Below are 23619 nucleotides of genomic sequence, written 5' to 3'. Positions count from 1 at the left end.
CCTTCCCACAAACAATGTGTGATAATTCCAGTCGCTCCATGTTTTGTCACCACTTGGTTTTATTAATTTTTAACATTTGAGCCATTATAGTAAATGTGTAGTCATACTGAGTTTTTTTAATTTGTGTCAGTCATCCCTATTGACTAATGATATTGAGTGTCTTTCATATATTTATTTGGCATTTATTTATGTTTGGTGAATTAAATATGCTCATTTAGAGTTGGGTTCTTTTTCTTATATTAAGACAACTTTATGTTTTGAGGACCAGAAGCCTTTGTCAGATACTTGTTTCTAGATATTTCCTGCATATGTAGCTTATCTTTTTGTTTTCTTATCTGTCTTTCAAAAAGCAGATGTTTTTAATTATGATGAGGCCTAATTTGTGATTTTTTTTTTCTTTATGATTTGTGCTGCTTCTCTCCTAAGCCAGGATCACAAAATGTTTTCTCATAAATTTTCTTCAAAAAGTAGTAGTCTCTAGCCTGACCTGTGGTGGCGCAGTGGATAAAGCATCGACCTGGAAATGCTGAGGTCGCCGGTTCGAAACCCCGGGCTTGCCTGGTCAAGGCACATATGGGAGTTGATGCTTCCAGCTCCTCCCCCTTTCTCTCTCTCCCTCTCTCTCTCCTCTCTAAAAATTAATAAAATAAAATTAAAAAAAAAAAAAAGTAGTAGTCTCTGTTTTCATAGTGTCAAGTTTAATAACTGTTCAAAAGATCTACCTTATTGACTATATTATTTGTTATCTGTATCTTTATTTAGGTTTTGTCTCCTTGATGTGTTTTGTACCAAGAGAAGTATGTATTTAAAAGTCTTTCATTATTTGTGTTTCTGTTTCCTTGATTTTCATGTAGTTTTTTGTAGATCATTGGTGAGCTATTTGGTAAATAATTATTACTTATATTTGCTGTGTTTCTTATGCTTTGTGTTTTCTTTGATCTTATATTCTTTAAGGTTTTTTGCGGGGGATGATTTATAAAAGTTGATATCTTTGTTGTAGTGTTTATGGTATGTTAGTATTTATATTTTTTAAAAATGCTTGCTTTTAGCCCGCGGTTTTCTGTTTCATCTTTTACTACTGCTACGATAGTTCGTTGTGATATTTTTTATTTCCACTGACTTATTCATTATCAATGAGCTTAGTTTACTCTCCTCTTTCCCTTACTGTTGTTGCCTCATTTTAAAGTAACACTAGTTTACTTTATCAGAATGAGTATCATTTGAATTTTCATTTGTCCGTACCCTTGTTTTAATATTAGATATAAATATATTAAATGCTCACCTTTCCTTTTTCTTTTGTGAAAGTTACCCACTCATCTTTTAATTGGATGAAACTGATCTTCTAGTAGATTGTTCAAGTACTCATAAGTACAGTGTTCCCTTGCATGCATGAAACTTTTCAGTAGCATTGATGCTTGAGGGATAGCCTGAATGGATTTAGAATACCTAGTTCATTCTTTCTTGAGAACACTGATCTGTTGCCTTGTTTTGCATGCTGCTTGGAAGAGGTCTGCTGCCAGTTACTCTTACCATTGTATGCTTTTGTTCTTTTTGTCTTGCTGTCTTTAGGATTATTTTCTTTATTAACAATGTCTAATTGTTTTACCATGATATGTTTTAGAGTGGGCCATTGTGTATTGGTGTTCCTAGGTATCTGCTGATATATAGGTGAGGCCTTTTATTTCATGGAAGTTTTCATGGATTATAGTTTTAAATATCAGTTCTCCCTTCATGTATGTTTTGAATTAAAACTATGGAGAAAGGAACTTCAGCAATAGCTATTTAATGAAGAGAAAAAAATAAAGTGGTAAAAGAGTCAAAACTAGAGAGGGAAAGACATTGTTGAAATAAAAGAAAAAAGAACAGGAAAAGTTGACACTTATACAGCGTTTGTCAAAGCAATAGAGTTGTAAGGACTGAGGTACCATTGGGAAGTAGAGTCAAAAGAGTTATTGGGTAAGAACAATGATTAGTTAAGGGGAAATGATAGCCTAATAGTTAAAGTAATGTCCTACGTAGCCAATTGGGGGCATAATTGATATTCTGGGGCATTTTTATTTTATTGGTTTTTCTTTGTTTTAAAAAAAGTTCTCTAAATACTATTTATACTGGTAATCAAACAGTGTTTTTCCTTAAAATCAGTCAGATAGCATCATTGAGAGTCCAAATGGGCCATTGTAGATTATTTTGATTTTTCTTGACTTTTTTTCCTATATTTTTATTTCATTTTGGCCATTTCTGGATAACTTACCTGATCGTCTTCATAATTGGAATTTTGAAGGCTAACTTCAAAATGTACACTACTTACCTTACTTCTTTTGTCATCTTCAACATTTTTTGTTGAAATAATTTCAACTTTATCTGTGGAAAGTATCTTTTTAAAATATCTAGGATTTCTTATGTGCTTCTTTACATTATCTACTTTATTTTTTTTAATCTTTATTTTAGACAAAATACTAAAGAAAATGCTTCAGTAGTAATACTGTATTCAGTAAGAGAAAATCAAGTATACTTGTTTGGTAAAAATATTCTTTAAATTAAAATTTAAAATTAAATTATACTAAAAAATATCTGCTTACAGCAGAGACACATCTTAAGAAAAGACTAAGTATGTAAATTTCATCTAATATTTCCAATATTTACTGTGTACTAAGCATTATGTTGTATTCCTTAAAAATAAATTCCTAACTCATACTTCCCCAGTAGATAAATAGATATCTTTCTCTTAGACTAGCTAACTTAAGTTTTCTAACTTCTGTTTCTCACTGCACTGACTTTGGAATATAACATGATGCTGCACAATTGATTATATTAGAGTTAGGCTTATGGTTGCCCTAATATATTTATAGTATTTGAAAAACAAATGTGATTTTATTGCTTATCATGGCATTTCCAGAAACGACATTGAGTGGTGGTTTTGCTGTTGCGTACCACCCATTTAGCTCTATCTCCCAGTGTCACTAGTGAAGAAAGTTGAACCATTTTTAGTAAATTTGTACCCTTTTTTTTTATCTCAGTGGTGCAGGTACTCTCTCACATATGGAAGGCCACCTCTTTGTTGGTCAGAAGCACATTGTTTTTCATGCCTGCTTATATTCCTGCTCTTATGTGAAGCTTTCTTAGTGGTTTTGGTCTATGCTGATCTCCTTTTGTGATTTTCTTTAGCACTGAAGTCTCACTTGTCTAGTGTTGTCTTACATTCTGAACTAGAATGAATTCCTTGGGGCTTATAGGTAGATACACTCCCTTCCTTGTTTTGTAGGTTCCTCATAGCATCTAGGTTAGTGTCACTTTTGGAATAAGTCTTCAAGAAATATTTTACTGACTTCTCAGGACACAAGGCCAGTCTTCTTGCAATACCTGCTGTCTCACTTAGTGCACAGAGTACCTTGACCCCACCGTGCTCCGTGGTTTCTGCCCCAGATTGCCTGCTCAGTTGCAGAGGAAGCCCTCACAGGGAGAGAAGGACAGTTTTCATGTCAGTATCTGCAGTGATAAATAATTATGACTTAGGAAACCTGTGATTTTCTTAAACACCGTTTGATTACTAGGACTTGTGCTGAACTGAAAGCAGGTTCTAGTCCCACTTCTGACATTGAGCAGAATGGCAGCTTTTAGCAAATGATTTCACTTATACATAATGTGGGGCTTTGACAAGGTGAGCTCAGACGTTCCTTCTAGTTCTAAAATTCTGTGTTTGTCTGAAAACCTGTTTTTCATGCTTATTGAAGAAGGTAATGTTTCTAATAATGTTTCCAAAGTGTCTTGCCTATTGTCGCACAGCTAAGGAAGTTAAATAGTTTTAATATAGGCAAAATTTAATGTGCTGGGAGCAGGAATTGCAGCAACTGACCTGTATCTGGTGGCAAATATTCACTTTCAGATTCCCTAGGATATCCACAGGGTAGGGTCATAAGCCTCATTAAAGCTGCTTGTTCACTGTTTGCTAGAGGGAATTCTAACACAATCCATTTATCAATCACAGTTACTTGTAAGATGGAATGTGAATGTGTTTGTAAAAATTTTGCATGATTTGTGTATATAATGTGGTTACCTTTTAGAGGTAACATTTCCTTTGTTGAACACATAAAATTTAGCCCTGGTAACGTGTCTGTATCTCATTATCTCCAGAGTAGTTTTATATGTCTTAGCTTGATGATACCATAATATTACTAGATGGTAGAGTTGGTGTGGCTACTTTAAAGTATTTTGATATCATGTGGATAGGTTTATATTATAGATTAAATGACATGCTTGTGTTTGTGGTCACGTATAGCAAGCACGGTATTTGCTTTCTTCCTATTGAGATTCTGCTGTATATTTTTAGTTGAGTAAACAGACTGAAATTTGTTTCTATGATTTTAGTTACTTGAACTATAAAAATTTTAGGCGTTTAATATGATTTTAAAAAACACACTTTCATGAACTTTTTTGTCTCAAAATAATTATTTGTCAAATGAATTTGTTGTTTTTGAAATTTAATAGCTTCTATGTATCTGTTATTTATAGACCAGTTCTGCCAACTTACTCGTTTGGTATTCTTTCAATATGATTTGTCAGCTGAAAATAAAGTCAGCCCCAAATTCTATTTCCATTAGATATTCTGTAATGTGTTAATACTACTACTACTTTAACTGTTACCTGATACTTAATAGTGTTCCCATTATCAAAATTTATTCTTAATATGTGTTTATCATGATGCCTAAATTTAACTCAGATTTGATCCATATTTAAACATTCTTATTTCAAAAAACTATGCAAATGACAGCTATATGAATGTGGGCTACTAAAGTCGTATTGGAGGATGGTGATAAGTAGAAAATATTGAAGAAATCAGCCTAATAATTATAATTTAGAAGCTATGGTCTTCATATTCAAAATTAGTAATTTGTGAAGCTTAAATGCTAGTACTGAGACTCTGAGAAAGGTGAGAATATGTTAAGTATATAATTTTGCCTCTAGGAGGATAGTTTTTTAAACTTTTCGTTAAAAATTTTAAACATTCTGAAAAAGGAGTATTTTATATATCCATCACTTTGATTTAAAAATTAAGGTTTTGAAAATTTGTTCTATTTTTTGTCTGAAAAGTTTTAAAATAAATTATAGGTATAATATTTTTCTTCTGAACACTTAAGTATGTATGCATTTCCAAAGAACTATGCCAGTTCACCATAACAATGCAATTACCATACTTCACAAAATTAACATCATTCCTCACTATCAAATACAATTTTTCTTCGACTTTCTTTTCTACCCTAAAATTCCTGAGAAAATGGATTTTAGACATTTTTATTCTCATTGTACTTAAGTTCTCTGTTGCTTTCTTTTTCTTTTCAAATTACCTATTGCCGTAGACTTTCCTGCCACAACTTCCCTTTCTCTAATTGAGTAGCCTATATCCTGTGATCTTGTTGGCCCTTTTAAACTTACAAATCAGCTGAGTTACTGGATAGAACCAGTTGTTAACTACAAATCTGACTTAGAAAACTGTTGGTTCAGAACCAGGTAAGCATGATTTTTTTAAATTAAGTGTTCATCAAGAGGTTAAGTTTCTAGTCTTGCAAATAAGAAAACAGGGCTGTGTTTTATTCACTGATGTGCATCCAACAGCTGGGACAAGATGTGGCATATAATAAATGCTTGATAAATAAGTGATGAGTGAACAATGAGTAATTGAATCGGTTAATGTATAAATGAATTGATTAGTCAGTGTTCAGGAATAACAGTTAAAAACAAACGAATGGAGTTGGACATAGCCTAGCCAAGTCCGGCAAATAAGCCATTTATACATGCCTTAAATTCCTATTGGGAAAAATCTATTCATTGTGTCCGGAACTTTACTATTTAATATAGCCATTATGAGTGTTTTCTTACAGATAGAGCTCTGTTAGCATAGTCACAAAGAGAAATGTAGAATAGAGACTGCTCTTGGTTGAATTGTGTCCCCGAAAGAGATGTTGAAGTCCCAAACGCCAGTACCTATGAATGTAAACTTATATGTAAATAGAGTCTTTTTGAGATAAGGTGAGGTGATTAGAGAAAGCCCTAATCCAGTATGATTGTCTTTTCTCATAAATGGGAAAGACCACTGTTGTCGGATAGCTCAGTTGATTAGACCATTGTCCTGAAGTGCAGAGGTTGCAGGTTCGATTCCCAGTCAGGGCACATACAGGACCGAATAGATCTTCCTGTCTCTCTTCCTCTTTCATTGGAATCAACAAATAAAAATTTAAAAAAAAGTTTTTAAAGGGAAAGACATGCATAGAGCAAAGACAATGTGAAGAGACAGGGAGCATGACTTCTACAAGCAAGGGAGCACCTGACACTCCCAGAAGCTTAGGGGAAAGGCTGGAAACAGAGTTTCCTTCACAGCCCGCAGAAGGAATCAGCGTGCCAACACCTTGATTTCAGACTTCTAGCCTCCAGAACTGTGAGACAATAAGTTACTGTTGCTTAAGTCATCTAGTCTGTGGGACCCTTTTTTAGCAGTCCTGTAAAACTAATACAGGGACTTAGACAAAAAGCCTTTGATTGGAGGCTGAGATAATACATTTTTCAAATAAGGTCAAGAAAAACCTTAGGATAATGTCTGGCCCATGTAAGTTGCTAACACCTTAGCTTGGATACCAGTGTATTTTGGCCATGTGTGAACTTTGGGCAGCAGAATAGGGAAAGAAAAAGGAAAGGGGGGAAGTAAAAACAGTAGGCAGAAAGTAGTCTCTTTTATTTTCCTTAGGGCCACTCCAGGCAGGGCCAAATCAGTTAGTGTCCTTAACATGATGTGTTCTTACACACAGGGTCTCCAAGCAGTTAGTTCTTGAATAGGTGCGATGGGATCTCTGCTTTATTATACGGTGTACTTGTTTATTCTGGAGCTAAATGTTCTTGTTCAGGATAAGCAAGAAGATGTAAAGAGAAGGGCACTTATGTTCTTCTAATCCCCAGCAAAAGGTTTGGTAGGAGATGGTGACCGTTTGCATAACTTTCAATTATATTGGGGGTTCAGTGCAGAATAGTTAAAGCTAGCTCTGGTATCAGGCTCTCTGGCTTTGAGTTCTGGCTCTAACTCTTGTTACCCCTTTGTTCTTAGCCATATTATTTTACCTCTCTCTTCTTCCATTTCCACATCTAAAAATAAGGAGGGTAATAGCACTTCCTACAAAGAGATATTTTAAGGATCAGATGATTTAAACATGTGAAAATCTTAAACCAATATCAAGCACATGGTAAACAGTAACTAATAGATAGAAAATATTTTTATTGTTATGCTTATGACAATAGACTTTTATTTTGCTTCCCAAGAATTGTTTAGATTTGCATTAAAATGACATATGGTATTCTGGTTAGATGTTAAGAATGGTATTGAATTGAATTGAATAATGGTAGTTCCAGGTATGTAGTTTGATCATTAGACATCCTTCAAGTTGTAGGGAACAGAACCTTGGGTTCTGTTTTTTATACAAGGGAAAAGATTTCAAATTTTAGGAATGCATTAACAAATCACCTATCTCCAAGAACATAGTTCCTAGGAGAGTTAATGCTATTGAAAAATTAGCATTATGACTGTCAATAATCAATACAAGTTTATTAGGTGCCTACTGAGTCCCACTGATCAGATTCTATTTCTGAAGGCCAGATGCATACATGACCAAAGAACTTTTTTTCTTCTTTTTTTTTTTTGTGATAGAGACAGAGAGAGGGACAGATAGGGATAGGGACAGACAGACAGGGAGGAAGATGAGAAGCATCTGTTCTTCGTTGCGGTTCCTTAGTTCATTGATTGCTTTTCTAATATGTGCCTTGACAGGGGGCTACAGCAGACCGAGTGACCCCTTGCTCAAGCCAGTGACCTTTGGGCTCAAGCCAATGACCATGGGGTCATGTCTGTGATCCCACGCTCATGCCAACAGTGCTGTGCTCAAGCTGGTGAGCCCACACTCAAGCCAGCAACCTTGAGGTTTCGAACCTGGGTCCTCTGCATCTCAGTCCAGCACTCTATCTACTGCGTCACTGCTTGGTCAGGCCAAAGAGCTCTTTATGACCAAAATACTCGAGCAACCTGATTCACAAATGGCTATATATATAGTGCTTTTGGTTGTTTGTTTGTTTTTACTAGTTAGTATAGGAACATGGCATTTCTGAATTCTGAATCACCTTATTGAGTTATATAAATTAGATGGGTTAAGAGACACCCCTTTTTAGGGGCTGTGTTACAAAGCTGCGAAACACCATAGGGGCAGTGCATGTAAGAGTGGGCTTATTGCTGGCAACCTCTGACACTGGCTTTGAAAACAAGAGAATTACAGTTAATGTAGAACAGGAAGGTTGTTTTGAATATTGAACAACTATGTTTTATGTAGACACAACTTACATGTGGTCAACCTTTTTGATAATATTATACACTGGCAGTCAAATTCTTTCAGCTAACATTTTGTGAGTACCTGCTATTTATAGATATACTAAGCTCTGAGAATGCATCTGATAGGTTGAAAAGTCTTAAGTTCAGATTTGATTTAGGCGAAGAGGAAGACTATAAACTGGATGCAATTCAGATTATTCTCTTCCATTGCCTATTTATTTTGTTAAAGGACAGACACAGGTTACATGCTTTAAAATCACGTGGGAAATTATAAAGAGAAGCTATTATAGGTTCTTTTATATCATCCTTGAGAACTTGTGTCAAAAGGACAAATTGGAAATAGCCTATAATTGGAAAGATTCTCTTTTGTAGGTGAAGGCATTTTTACTAAAGAAGCAACTCCAAGCCTCAGCTGTTGAGAGAATTTCTTCCCAAAGTCTGGAAAGCGTGTTAAAGTCATAGCCCTCTTCATATGTTACTAATAAAAAAGCAGGTCATGAGGTCAAAATGCTAATATCATTTCAAATAGTGCTAAATATACCTCAGTATTTTGTTATGATGCTTGAATTTATAGCACCATTTAAGGGGGTCATAGACTTGGGCTTGGTGGAGCATAAGAGGGAGTGAAGAGAGAATGACAAGTGACACAACTTTTCTGCTGCTTCATTGAACCTCATGGCTGTATCTTTAAGTCTCTCTCTCTCTCTCTCTCTCTCTCTCTCTCTCTTTCCCTCTCTCTAGTAAATGTAAAGAAAAATGATAAAATTCCAGATTTGAAGTATGAGTAGTTATGAGGTCTAGCAGAACAAAAAGAAAACACAACATTATGAAGCAGATTTTTAAGTATAAGCACATCTATCATTAACTGCAGACTTTTTACAGCTCACTAAGAGATACGGTCAAACCATATTCTTGAAAAGTCTATCTTCATGCTTATATTCTAATAAATGTCATGTGTGAAAAGTAAGCTGGAAAGTTTTGAAAGTTGCATTATTTTGTCTAGGCTGCACAGTGGTAATGCTGCATTATTTTACCGGCAGGAACAAGGTAGGTAAGTTGAGAAGCAAAATTGTACTGTATAATAAAAAGAATAAAAAGCACAGATTTACATTAACATATAGTAGCATCTATGAGGCTATCTACCAGTTTTGTTTGTAACAGATATGAATGACTTCTGTGAACAACATGCTGCTTATTCCATGCTTCTTTCTCCTTTGGGCATGAAATGATTTTCATTAGTCAGTAAGCATTTAGTTTATTGTGAAGATTTTCACGTTGCTAGGATAGGAAAATAATATATCCTATTCAAATAAGATAAAAGCTGGCCTTTTTTTTATATAAAAGCTTTTAAAGTTGCTGAATAAGTATGTTCTTCTAGAGTTTTTAAAGTGTTTTCTAAATTGCTATTAAAACAAAATTATGAGTATGTAGTGACTGTCTCCCCCAGTAATATAATTTCCACTAGTCTCTGATAATGAGAACTTAACCGACACATTTGTTGCTACCATAGGGTATGCTCATTAAAATGATTTAATTATATTTAATAGTCTAAATCATGACAAGGTATTAGATTGCACTCCCCCAAAAATTAAGTCCTTGAAAAGTGAATCACATTCTTGGGACTGTACATACATTTCTTCTCTAATGTGCGTTTGTGAAGTGGAGGTGAAGTGGTAACGTCCTGATGGGCAGTGCTGTTTGTTCACATTAGCGTCTTGTGGTTCCATAATCTCATGCACCCATTCTCCAGCTGGCATTTTCCTATCCGTCGTATCAAATGTTGAAAAATTCTTCCACTTGAGCCAGTTTGGCTGCTCGGAATTTATTATTCCTGTGGCTTGACTCTGATGGGAAGGAGGTCTTTTAGTTTTTCCGTCAATAATGAATCTGTCCCTTGGTTCTGCATAATGGAGAGAACCAGGAATAGGCTGGATTAAGGTGTTTGCCACCAATTGACTATTTTGCTCTTGGTACTAAAAATGAGTAACTCAGTTTCTTTCTAAATCTCCTTTTCCTCCATTGTTTTTACCTACTCATTGAATCCTCACCCAACCAGCCACTGTTTTCAGAGTTATCTTTGACTCTCTCTTCACCCTCTTATCCAATTACGTGTTGCTCTCTTGTTTGACTCCTTTCCTTTGTTTACCACTGCCCTAGTCTAACCTCCCTTTGCCTCTTGCCTGCACTGTCGTTATATTCTCCTAGATGGACTCCATGCTTCCATTTCCTCATTATGACGCTGCCAGTGATGGTAATACCATTCCTTGCAAAATCTTTCCAGGAACTTCTGTTTGCATGCAGAAATCATGCACCAAATTCTTAGTGTGGTTTTCAAAGCTTTCTGTAAACTGATGCGAACCAGTTTTTCCAGCTTGTGTTGTGTGCAGTAACCTCTTCACTCACAGCACACACAGACTCATGCCCTGGTTTTCCTTCTTGTGTTGTTTCTTCTTCCCTGTTGCCATTTGTAGAAGTATTAGATGTTTTTCAAGGCCCAACTCTTTTTTTTCTCTACGACCCCAATCAGAAACACCTTCTCCTTGCTGTAAAATCCTATTAAATATAAATCTAATACACTTCTGTCAGAGTACATGTTGCCTCCTGACTTGTAGATGTGATTATGTCATCTCCCCTTCCTGTATGTGGGACATGTAGAAAATACTCAGCCTTTTGATCAGAATAATCTAAGTTCAAATCTCAACTTTGCCAGTTATTATAAATATGTTTTGCGCAGAGCACCTAACCTTACTCATCCTACCTTTTCATCCTCAAGCTACCTTAAAATAACTTCTACTTAGGTCATGAAGGTTTCATGATTTGACTTCTGTAAAGCACATAATGCTTTCACCTAGCAAGTACAATTGACCCTTAAACAGCATGAGGGCACTGATACCCACCCCACCCGGCTGCTGTGCAGTGGAAAATCTGCTTATGACTTTTGACTTCAAAACAATAGCCCACTGTTGACTGGAAGCCTTACTGATTACAGTCAATTAACATATTTTCTATGTTACATGTATTAAATACTATATTTTTACAATAAAGTAAGCCAGAGAAAAGAATATATTATTAAGAAAATCATAAGGAAGAGAAAATACATTTACAGAATTTATTGACAAAAATCTGCATATAAGTGGACCTGTACAGTTCAAGCCTGTGTTGTTCTAGGGTCAATTATATTTAAAAAAAAATGCATGCATTTTTTTTAATGTACAGTTGTCAATAGTTTATCATTCTTGGCACTCAGTTGTCTACTGAAGAGAATTTATGTTGATTTGTACAGTCATTACCATCAAGTCAGATCAGTAAAAATTTATTTAAACCTGCTATGCAGAAGGCCTTAGATTGGGTGCTGTCATGGATACAAAAATGTTATACAGTATTTATCCTGACCTCTTGTCCACTAGGAGTTTACAATTTTTAAAAGTGGGGCCATAGCATAAAGAAAAGAAAAGCAGAATAACTGCATTTTAAGATGGTAATCCATGTGGACGAAAATGAATACCCAATTAGTCACTTTATGGTTAAAGGGATCTACATCCCAGAATAGGGTTCAGGTGTAAGTGGTGAATCCAGCAGGTATGGTAGGAAGTAAAGAACACTGTGGTGCCGAACAGAAGGCAATGGCCCTTCGCATGCACTTCACTGCCAAGAGGAGTTATCACAGGTGTTCTTTGTTAGTTTCACCCATCCATCTGGAAGAATAAAGCAGTGTAAGAGCCTACTACATACATTAGGAAGCAAAGAAGATGAGAAGTAAAGTTTTAACTAAGGTTTGGCACACATGGGTACAAATCTAGCTAGGTAAAGCAGGAGGTTGGTTTCTGAAACAGGCTTGTTTAGTATAGGAAAATTGTATTTTCCATGGTCATCAAAGACAACATTGTTTTCATCTTCATTTAGTGCTTTTAATCAAGGTTTTGATTTACAGACCATCTATGTCAAATCCAGTTCTCAGAGAAGCTGACACTGAGACAGGAGTAGGACTGCAGAAGGCTCTATTGTGGGGACAGAAGTACCACATTTCCCCCTGTATAAGACACACCTCAATTTGGGGACCCAAAATTTGAAAAAAATGTATTACATAAAGTTATTAAACTAAGTTTTATTCATCATAAAATTCATACAACTCCTCATCACTGTCAAAACTCCCATCCATTTGCTTGTCCTCATCTGTGTCTAATGTCCACGAATTACTGTCTTCATATATTACCTCGTCCTCAGTTCCATCTATGGCATTGAAGTGCCATAACCACTGTATAAGACACCCAGTTTTTAGACCCTATATTTTTCGTAAAAAGGTGAGTCTTATACATGGGGGAATATGGTATGTTACCTATGAGAGAGCAAAGAGAAGAAGCAGGATTGGACAAGGGATGCTCTCAGACTGAGATTTGATATGACACCCATGAAGGAAAGGGGAGATTAAGCAGGGAGAGCTCAGACTATGATACAGTTCTGACAGAAGCACCAGGTAGCAGCAGAACAAAAGTGTTCACCAGAAGGATCTCTGACTGGGTAGAATGGCCACACTGTATCCCCACCATGATCATTGTTTGGCAGGAGCTGCCCAGAAAAAGTGTGGCCTTGGCTCTGGCGGGTCCTGCTACCCTGCCGCTGGAGGTTTTCCGCTGATCGCACCCTTCCCAGGGGAGAGGCCTGTTCTTCCTTAGGAGATGCCACCTCAGTAGATGCCACACTGCTTTCAGTATTAAGATGTTAAAATCAAAACTCCGTGGAAAGCATTAGTTCAGATTAGGTGTTTTGGGGGGTGCTAAGAAATTCACTAAAACAAAACCCTTTGTAGAAGCTGGACTTGGTAAGTGTTGAGTGACTTCTATTATTTGGGTATATCACATTATTTTTCATCTATTAATTGTGGGTAATGACATATCATCCTTACCTACCTCATAATGTAATTAAAAAAACATAAAGTGCATATCAAAGAATGGTGAGAAATATGAGTACCAGGTAGAAATATGAGAGGCATTGCAGTATAATAGGAAGTTTTATGGAGATGGAAGCAGAAAGGACTATCCTTTTACTCATGGAGAAAAGAAGCAGTTACTAAATTCAGAAAAGTTGCATAAAAAGAAAATCATTTAAAACGCACTAGGGAGCTAGATTTTAAATTTTTCTATGTCTAGTCTTATTATAATGCAAATAGTTGTCCTCTACCTGATTGGTGATCTTAAGTTTCCTACTATAAGCTTCTAAAACTAGGGATATTATATGTATTTATACTTAAAGTAAAAAATATTAACTAGTTATTTTTTACTTCACAGGGATAATGTAAAAAGAAAAGTTAACTGAAACTAAGTTTTTCTTATGTTGGCAAACTTTTTCTATACGGAGCCAGACTGTAAATATGTTAGGCTTCTATGGGCTCTGTGGGCCACATATGGGTGAGTCTCAGTTACATATCCTTACTCTTTTTTTTTTTTTTTTACAATCCTAGAAAAATATAAAATTATTCAAAGCTCAAGGGCATAAAAAAAAACAGAACCTGCCCTGGCCGGTTGGCTCAGCGGTAGAGCGTCGGCCTGGCGTGCGGGGGACCCAGGTTCGATTCCCGGCCAGGGCACATAGGAGAAGCGCCCATTTGCTTCTCCACCCCCACCCCCTCCTTCCTCTCTGTCTCTCTCTTCCCCTCCCACAGCTGAGGCTCCATTGGAGCAAAGATGGCCCGGGCGCTGGGGATGGCTCCTTGGCCTCTGCCCCAGGCGCTAGAGTGGCTCTGGTCACGGCAGAGCGACGCCCCGGAGGGGCAGAGCATCGCCCCCTGGTGGGCGAGCCGGGTGGATCCCGGTCGGGCGCATGCGGGAGTCTGTCTGACTGTCTCTCCCCGTTTCCAGCTTCAGAAAAAAAAAAAAAAAAAAAAAAAAACCAGAACCTAGACTGCAAACTCTACTATAGATTGAGTTCTGCTTAAACCTATATTTTATTTCAATAAAATTTCAGGAATGGTCAATCGCAAATTGTATATTGTATAAAAATAAAAAGCCAGTGGACTTTGAAGTTACATTGGCATGGATTTGAATCCTGCTTCTATTCTTTACCAGCTATGTGATTGGGCAAGTTATTTAACTACTGGTATGCTCAGCTTCCTCATATCTAGATGGCTGGGTGGTTGATTTTAAAGAAATAATTTGTGAAAGGTATTTTGCTTAGTGATTACCACATAATTAGAAGAACCTCAACAAATGTTACTTCCTTTCTTTCCTTCCTTATCTTTTTTGACATTTCCCAGCCTCTTTTTTTCTTATTTTGAATTATTCTAACACAGTTATAGACGATGTATTTCTATTAAGTTATCTTAGTAGAAACTCTCACTTTGGCCTAATTTGAGATAAAATAATTTGTCTACGTTCTGATTATTTTGTACAAATTATTGGCTTTACTTTCTCTTACTTCAAATACCCACCAAATGCAGTCGCTTCTAAATTTCTTTACTCTTCACAATCTAGAATTTAAAAATATTAAAAGATACCAGTAGTAAAACTTAAATGAGAATTTTAAAAAATTTAATTCTCATTGAATCTATAAGAATATAAATATTTTAAATCATAGGCAATACTAGTAGATTAAAAATCTAAACTAAAAATAAAGTTTTATATAGTGGGGTGGAGATAGATAGCTGTTTTTACTATTTTGTGCAATAGCCTTCTATGATTATTTTACTTCTACCCAAAGCTCTATTAAAACCACCAGTTATGCACAAAATAGGAGCACCAAAATACAAAGTGCATATTAACAGATATGAAGTTAGAAATATACAGGAATATCTTAATTGTCAGGTGTTTCATACCACTTTCAACAACTGCTAGATTATTGAGACAGAAAGTCTGTGGGGAATCATTGGATTTAAACTAGATATTAAACTAGATGGAATTGACAGACATAGAATACATTCCATCCAACTATAATAGAATACACATTCTTCTCAAGTGTACATGTATTCTAACCCTTAGAATAGATTGTGTTAGGCCACAAGACAAGTCTCAGTACATTTAAGAGGATTGAAATCACACCAAGAATCTTTTCTAACCACAGTGGTTTGAAACTTGAAATCAATTACAAGAAGAAAATGATAATATTCACAGATATGTGGAGATTAATTAAATAACATTCTCCTGAACAACCAGTAGGTAAAAATAGAAAAGGGAAATAAAAAAATACCTACTTTCAAATGGAAATGAAAACACAGCATGCTAAAATTTATGTAATGCAGCAAAAGCAGTTCTAAGAGGGAAATTTATAGCAATAAACTCCTACATTAAGAAAAAGGGAAGATCTCAAAACAACCTAACTTCACAAATAAAGGACATAGGAAAAGAAGGACAAACTAAACACAAAGTTAGTAAAAGGAAGGAAATGATAAATTTCAGGGGGAAAATAAAGGAAAGAAAGACTAAAAAGATAATAGAAAAGGTAAAACTGAGAGCTGTTTTTTAATACATAAAATAGACAAATCTTATATGGCCTGGGTCAATGAATGCAAAGCTCTTAGCATGCTGTGATATATTTTAGGTACTCCATGTTGTTTAGGTCTTTTTGGCTAATGATTACATGAAAAGCTTCTTGATAGCTTTTTTTCTTTTTTTGTAAACTGCTGTAGTATATTTAATATATGTATGTTTCTGTTTGAAAAATTATGAATATGTAAATTTTCAGGATATTTACTTTGTAAAGTGAAGTCTATTAATTTAGTTCTTGAAATAAAGATAAAAATGCATTATAAAGAGTGAAAGCAGGCAATCAGTTTACATCTGATCCTGAAGTCTAGTTACTTAGGGAAGTTGAAAAACAGCATCTGTGAGCAAGACACACAAAACTGAAATACCATGTTTTCAGACACTTTAGCAATTTATGTTCCCCAACAACTGAAGAAAACTCTGTGCTGTTTATGTTTTGAAGTTCAAAATACCTCCTACTTAGTCTATCCTCAAACAAAAAACTTAAGCTAAAATTTAAATACTAAAATTTTTAATAGATACTATATTTTGAAATGCAGGTTGTTTTTACAACACTCTGTTGTCTTATAGCTACCTCATGGAATATTACCTCCATCCCTAGAATTTAAAGAAATATGTGTAAAACTACACATTTTAAAAATTGAAAGCACTGTCTTTTTCAGGGGAGCTTGGTAACATTTTTATGTTACCAAGTCATAACAGTTTCACCTATTTATCTGTAGAACTACTTCCTCCTCTTTCTCTTTCGAAAGTAATCTGAGAAAAATTCACTTGAATTGCCTTCTGACTTTTAACAATTTATTTGTTTGGAAACCCTGCTTGCAATTCTGACTGACTTACAAAGATAATAGTGATGCTATGGATCGGTCTGAAAGACCAAAGTACTGCACTGATGTTCCATTCTTAATATAGACAACATGCTGGTGTTTGTTTGTTTTTTTTTTTCTTTAAGAGTCATTACCTCTTGCAGTATGTGCATTATTTTAGACTTCTCATTAATGGAGACTTCTATAACATTAAATTTTATATTTTTAGATTGTTTTCTCTCATTTCCCCCTCCCTGCTTGAAATAGTTTTATGTTTCAGGGATGGAGTTACAAGAAAGGCAGAGCCTTACAAGTTGTATGAATACAAATAAAACAACATGTTGTGGTTAATGATGTCTAGATGCCTACCTGTAGGGAAGGGAATTTGGGAGCAAAATAAAAAGACTAAAAATCTAAGTCAACTCAGAAATAAGATATGCCTAGGATAAAGTAAGGATTTAGTTGGAAAGTTAACTGTTACAATCCCCAGTTGTATGTATTTTATCCTAAGGCACCATTTGGTTGAATAAAATGTAGATCTAAGGCTGTTCTTAACCTAACAGTTTCTTAAGACTTAATTGTAAAGGTTATATTTTCAGAGGACAAAAGCATTATCATTTATCTGTGCATGTCTTCCAGGTTTATCTTGCAGATTATGGACTTGCCTACAGATATTGTCCCAATGGGAACCACAAACAGTATCAGGAAAATCCAAGAAAAGGCCATAATGGGACAATGGAGTTTACCAGCTTGGATGCACACAAGGGAGTAGGTAAGTTTCTTTTTTCTTTTTCTTATTTTTATTTCACAAGAATAATTATAGAGTAATAAAACTCCATGAAATGACCTTTTTATAGTCACTTTGAGGGGTGAGACCACTGGTGAGATTTTTATCAAAAATAGTGAATTCCTGTATGCAATGAATTATTTGTCTTTACCAGGGAGGAGATACAGACTATGACAAGTGAGAAAAAAAAAACAAAAGGGTGTCAAGAAAGTAAAAGCTGATGCTCATTTTGGGCAGGAAATTACTAGTTTGTGTAGGTTAAACGTGAAGGTCAGCAACTGAATTTTTATGCTATAGTGAATATCACAGATTTGGTAAAGCTGCACATGTGAGGAATTATTCCTGTTTTTCATTACGTTCTTATGGAGCTTTGGAAGATACCACCTCTCAACAATAAGAAAATCTTTTCTGAAACTATAAAGTGTTAATTTGTGGAAATCTCTCCTAGTCACCTTTCATATATCTTACTTATTTAAACTCACTTTGATGGTATTGGAAACACATTTGCAGGTAAATTACATACATAGTCCTTTTATTGGATATTGATTGTACTGCCTTGCATTCCAAGGCAGACTTAATTCAACAATTCCCTAATTAGTTAAAGTCATAACCTATGTCTTGTATTCATTTACCATTAATTAAACCTTAGCTGTTTATTACACTGCAGTCCAAATCCAATAGCCGACCCAGAAAGCCATGGAAAAGGTAGTAGGAGGTCAATATTGAAAATATATGGTGCAGAGTCCCACTGATGGTTGCTTTGTTCACAATCAATATGGTCAATGCAACTGTACTTTCTTAGTTGCTCTGTCAGCAAGACAAAAAGTCAATTCTAATGTTATGCTAGTAAAGAAAGGGTGATTATTGAAAAAGTTTGGCTTTCAAAATTATATTCTTTAAACTTTGTTTATAAAAGTATTTTCAAATATGCTAAACCATACAAATTATTTTAAACAGTTTTGAAAGAACCACACTTTCACTAAGAGGCAGTTTGACATTTGCACTTGTTAATGGCTGTTGAACTGTTACCCTAAACTGAAACATTCTAACGAGTTTTAGTTGGTGCAAACAACTGTGTATTATTGCCTTTTCTATTAAAAAGACCACTGACCATGTATTGTGAAGGGCCTTGATCATTTTCCAGAGCCGTTAAAACCCACCCTAGTTTGAGGTAGGCCAGTGAAAAAGTGAGACAAGTGTATCAGTTGTATACTTTCTTCCTTTCAGGAAGAGTCATAGATTAAATTTTCTGAAATGGGAATTAGTTTTCATACTTTGCATTAGAGTTAAAGAAATCACTATATTACTTTTCAAGGAGAGTTTAGTTAGAAAAGTAATGATTACTCAGAAATTAAGTAATGTGTATTTTTTCACCATTTACATTACTAATGAATCAAGGAACATTTGAAGATATAAAGGAAATATGGCTTTAATTCAATTAAGAAATGTAAGAATCAAATGCTCATTGATAGTGGGTTCTTTTTTAATTTAAATTTATTTTACTCTCAAATTTTGTTCTTCGCTTTTGCCAGATTTATTAGTATAAGAGAATTTTTAATACTTGGGGTACTGTTTTGATAGTAGTATAACTGGAAATTCGCCATATAGATTCTTAAGCATTGGTCTGGTTATGGTAATAATGATATTAACTTATGGTTGGTCCACTTATTTCAACTGGTATCTCACACCATGGTTTTGACTATTAAAACAGCTAATAGTCAATTGTGATTGTTGAATGGGAAGAGGAGTTGCTACATGTTGATCTGGTCAATGTTTGGACTGCACTAATTCTGAAACTTTTCTACAGTTATTCCATATTTAGGGCAGTGTTTTTATTGTGCTGTCTTCATAAAATATTTGAACAGATTTTTATGCTATAGTGCATTTAAGTTTCTCGTCCCTAAATAATAATACATGTGTTGAGTTGGGTAGATTCACCATGGTAGGTCTTTGAGGGAGAATATTGAACTGAGAATAATGATATAAATATATCCCTGGGAGGACTATTCAGAGAGGTGTCTGTATTATATAATTTTGGTATTTGCCAAAAAGATATGCTGGAGTGAATATTCATTTTTATAGGTTTCATAGGATTTCTATAAAAAGTTCCCTTTATGCCTTTTTTTTCCCCTGAAGTGAGAAGCAGGGAAGCAGAGAGACAGACTCTGCATGTGCCTGACCAGTATCCACCTGGCATGCCCACTAGGGGGTGATGCTCTGCCTATCTGAGGTGTTGCTCCATTGTAACCGGAGCCATTCTAGTGCCTGAAGCGGAGGTCATGGAGCCATTCTCAGCACCTGAGCCAACTTTGCTCCAGTGGAGCCTTAGCTGTGGAGGGGAAGAGAGAGAGAGAAAGTAGAGGGGGAAGAGTGGAGAAGCAGATGAGTGCTTCTCCTGTGTGCCCTGGCCGGGAACGAACCCGGAACTTCCAGATGCCAGGCCCATGCTCTCCACTGAGCCAATCGGCCAGGGCCCTTTATGCTTTTAAAATAGAATTTACACTAAACATCTAAGCATATCTATATCTACATATTGATATACATATATATATATACACACACACACATATGTACACACACATTTACATAGCTACATACATAAATATGTATTTGCTAAAGTTTTATATGCAATTTTAGTCTGGTATATAAAGTGAAGAGTTTGATAGCCTCAAATGTTTGAATTCATTCCTAATATTTTGCATTTAATTTTCCAAAATAAAACATTTCATTTTAGGGTTTTATTAGAAGTGAAATAATCATTTAGCCATATCTAGGAACCAGAAAAAAATAGGGCCATAAATCCTGGAGGTTAATGCAGAAAGTCAGAATCTTAAATATTTATGTGTTGACTTTCAGTATAGTCACTATGTAGTTTAACCTCAGAAAAATCTTTTCTATACTAGTCCAAATATCTGATCAAATAAATACTTTGAAAGATTATACAAAGGAAAATATAAAAATCAGAACAATTATTATCAGGAAGTGGAACCTCTAGTTGTCAAAGCACTTGTCACGTGTCAGATATCTCTGTGTGGTCAGGCCCAGGGAGATTGTCAGGCTTCAATGTGAAACTGATTTAGGAATTAGTCATTTAACAGAGACTGTTAACCTGGTTAGACTATCTTGGTTTCTGCACTTTTTATAGTGGTTATTCATAAAACAGAGCTAACTCTTATTTTTCTGTGGATTAGTTAGCTTTTTATAACAAAGGATCTTGTTGTATGAGGTGCCATTCAGCACTTTCGCTTAAGAATTCTCTAGTTCAACTTTAAGTAAAAGCAGGGTGGCGTGTATTATTACAAACCAAAGAGATATGTAGAGATGGGTGGATAGATTGACAGATGAATGGATAAATAACTGTTTCTGGAACTATCATACATCTATATATCTGTATGTTTGTTTCTTTTTTTAAATCGCAGTTGCCCTTTCAAATTCAGTTCTCTTGTATGACCTAAAGGTATTTTCTGAGTGGCTGAAGTGCTTTATTTAATGTAAAACTAGAGTAATGTGTGTTGAGCTTCTCTCTTCTGTTACTAATTTTTTATTCTTCATAAAAACTAACATGTGTAAACATTGGCATATTTTGGGCTCATTGCCTGATAATTAAAAAGAATTATATCTGTGTCAAATATACTATTTTAAAATTTGTTACATTCTTAGTAATGTTTAAAAAAGCAATATTTGGATCAATGTGTGATATGGATTTTTGTAGATTTTTCTACTCACTGAGGCATGCAGTCAATACCTAATTTCTCTAGAGATATATACTGCATTTAACATATTGAGCTTTTTAAAATAGTACTTCAGACCTGGGCATTGAGTGTATAATACCTGTTTTAATTTGACATCATTGATGATTATAAAATATGATATCTAAATTGCATTTTAAATTTCTGTTTATTTATGTAATATATTCAGTATCAAGGAAAGATATACTACGTACTTTTTTTTTCTTCTGCCAATTGCTACCGTGTATGAAATCCAAGTCTTGTGTTATTTCATGCATGATTTCATTTCCCTCTAATTTAGCACTCCAGTTTACAAAATACATGTGAAATAAACTGCAAATGTATTTTTATGTTACCAAATTTGGGGAAGTGACATTGTTTACACAATGTTTATCTTCTTAAACAATAATTCAAAAAAGGAACCCATTTTTAAATTATAAAATGTCAAGGGAAACCATCAAGTTATTGATATGCTCTGTTCGATCTGTTGGATCTGTTAGTAATCAGAAAAAAATACTGTTGATTTCTATTTTTAGGTAAATTTGATCGCTACAAATAGTGGTTGGTTGATGTATTAATAAACGGTGATGAAGACACTATACCGTCTGCATGGCACAACCCAATTTTGACATTTAGACAAGACTTTTAAAGTCATGACAGAGGTCTTGAACTATTTGGTTAAAAATACTTATCAGGCCCTGGCTGGTTGGCTCAGTGGTAGAGCGTTGGCCCAGCATGTGGAAGTGCCAGGTTCGATTCTTGGCCAGGGCACACAGGAGAAGTGCCCATCTGTTTCTCCACCCTTCCCTCTTTCCTTTATCTCTGTCTCTCTCTTCCCTTCCCACAGCCAAGGCTCCAATGGAGCAAAGTTGGCCCGGGCACTGAGGATGGCTCCATGACCTCTGCCTCAGGTGCTAGAATGGCTCCGATTGCCGCGGAGCAGGGGCCCAGAAGGACAGAGCATCGCCCCCTGGTGGGTATACCGGGTGGATCCTTGTCGGCGCATGCAGGAGTCTTTCTGCGCTATCCCCACCACTCCCCCCCACACACTGGAAAAAATAACTAAGGCTTAGAATTTAAAAGGTACAGAGAAAATAAGGATAAGCTAGGTTTAATAATTTATTTTAGTGTCACACATTGCATGCTTTTTTTCTAATATCCTTTCTGAAATTGCAAAAATTTGTGGCCACCATAATGCTTTCCATCTTGTTATAATCTGAATTTACAAAATACTGAATAACATAGGTTACTATTTAGAAAATTAAAAATAAAGTTTAAATTTGTTTTGCAGGCCCTGGCTGGTTGGCTCAGTGGTAGAGCGTCGGCCTGGTGTGTGGAAGTCCCAGGTTCAATTCCCGGCCAGGGCACACAGATGAAGCAACCAGCTGCTTCTCCACCCCTACCCCTTCTCTCTCTCTCTCTCTCTCTCTCTCTCTCTTTTCATCTTTCTCTTTTCCTCTCTCTCTTCTCCTCCCATAGCCATGGTTCAAATGATTTGAACAAGTTGGCCCTGGGTGCTGAGGATGGCTCCATGACCTCATCTCAGGTGCTAAAATAGCTTGGTTGCCATGCAACAGAGCAACAGCCACAGACAGAGCATCGCCCAGTAGAGGGGAGCTTTTGGGATGGATCCCAGTTGGGGTGCATGCGGGAGTCTGTCTCTGCCTCCCTGCCTTTCACTTAATTTTTAAAAATTTTATTTTGAAGATAGTCACTGTTCACTTGGCAACATGAGCATCTTATTCAGATATGCTCTGTTTTCTTATTGTCATTTCTGAGCATGTAAATTATGTATACTTGAGTCAGAAGTTTTCAAGTTACTTTATTATTTCCTGCCAAACTTGTTTTTCTTCACATTTCATAATGTTACTCTACATAAGAAAGAAAACTAGACAGAAAACACTTTGGGCAAATAATCAGATCCATTTTGGGATTAACACTTGCACCTTTTCTCCCAATTCCTCTTTTATTCCATCTGATGAATTGGGTCCAGATGATTTCACTCCCGTTTGTTTTTAGAGTAAGGACCAGTTCTCTAAGGTAACTACTCTGCTGTTCTTGTACCAGCTTGGAAGGACCATTTAACACCTTATGAATTAATGTTTTAACTAGACACCCTTCTTAATCAGGATGAAGTATTTTGAAAGAAATAGTGTGTCTTGAAAGGACAGTCGCATGAAGTTTTGTAATTGCTACAGCTTAGACCTCAGGACCTGCTGTGTGTTTATTCCTTGCCAAAAGAACTGTGTATATCAGTATATCTTTTGTTGTTAAAATGCCTACTTCAAATAATCCGATAACTATAGAAGTAGTATATGTATAGTATGGGAGCTGTTTGAATGGTGTTAAAATTAATGATGGAGGCAAAGTAATTATTACATTGACTGTGGGCTTTGGATTCTGTAAAACGGATTTCAATACAGAGCTCTGTCAATTTTTGCTCTGTGATACTGGGCAAGTTATT

The 23619-nt window shown here is 35.6% G+C and overlaps 1 protein-coding gene across 7 annotated transcripts in view; it reads left to right on the top strand.

Annotated features, from left to right (window-relative positions):
* Positions 1–23619, top strand: part of VRK2 (VRK serine/threonine kinase 2) — a 101249-nt gene that overhangs the window by 46643 nt on the left and 30987 nt on the right. For all 7 annotated transcript variants that reach the window (XM_066378221.1, XM_066378219.1, XM_066378218.1 and 4 more), the window contains exon 8: positions 17280–17412. In XM_066378221.1, coding sequence (XP_066234318.1) covers positions 17280–17412 — 133 coding nt within the window. The remainder of the gene's footprint in view (positions 1–17279; positions 17413–23619) is intronic.

This window comes from Saccopteryx leptura, chromosome 3 (genome assembly GCF_036850995.1).
Source record: "Saccopteryx leptura isolate mSacLep1 chromosome 3, mSacLep1_pri_phased_curated, whole genome shotgun sequence".
Lineage (NCBI taxonomy): Eukaryota > Metazoa > Chordata > Mammalia > Chiroptera > Emballonuridae > Saccopteryx > Saccopteryx leptura.
This window is presented reverse-complemented; position numbering and strand designations above follow the sequence as displayed.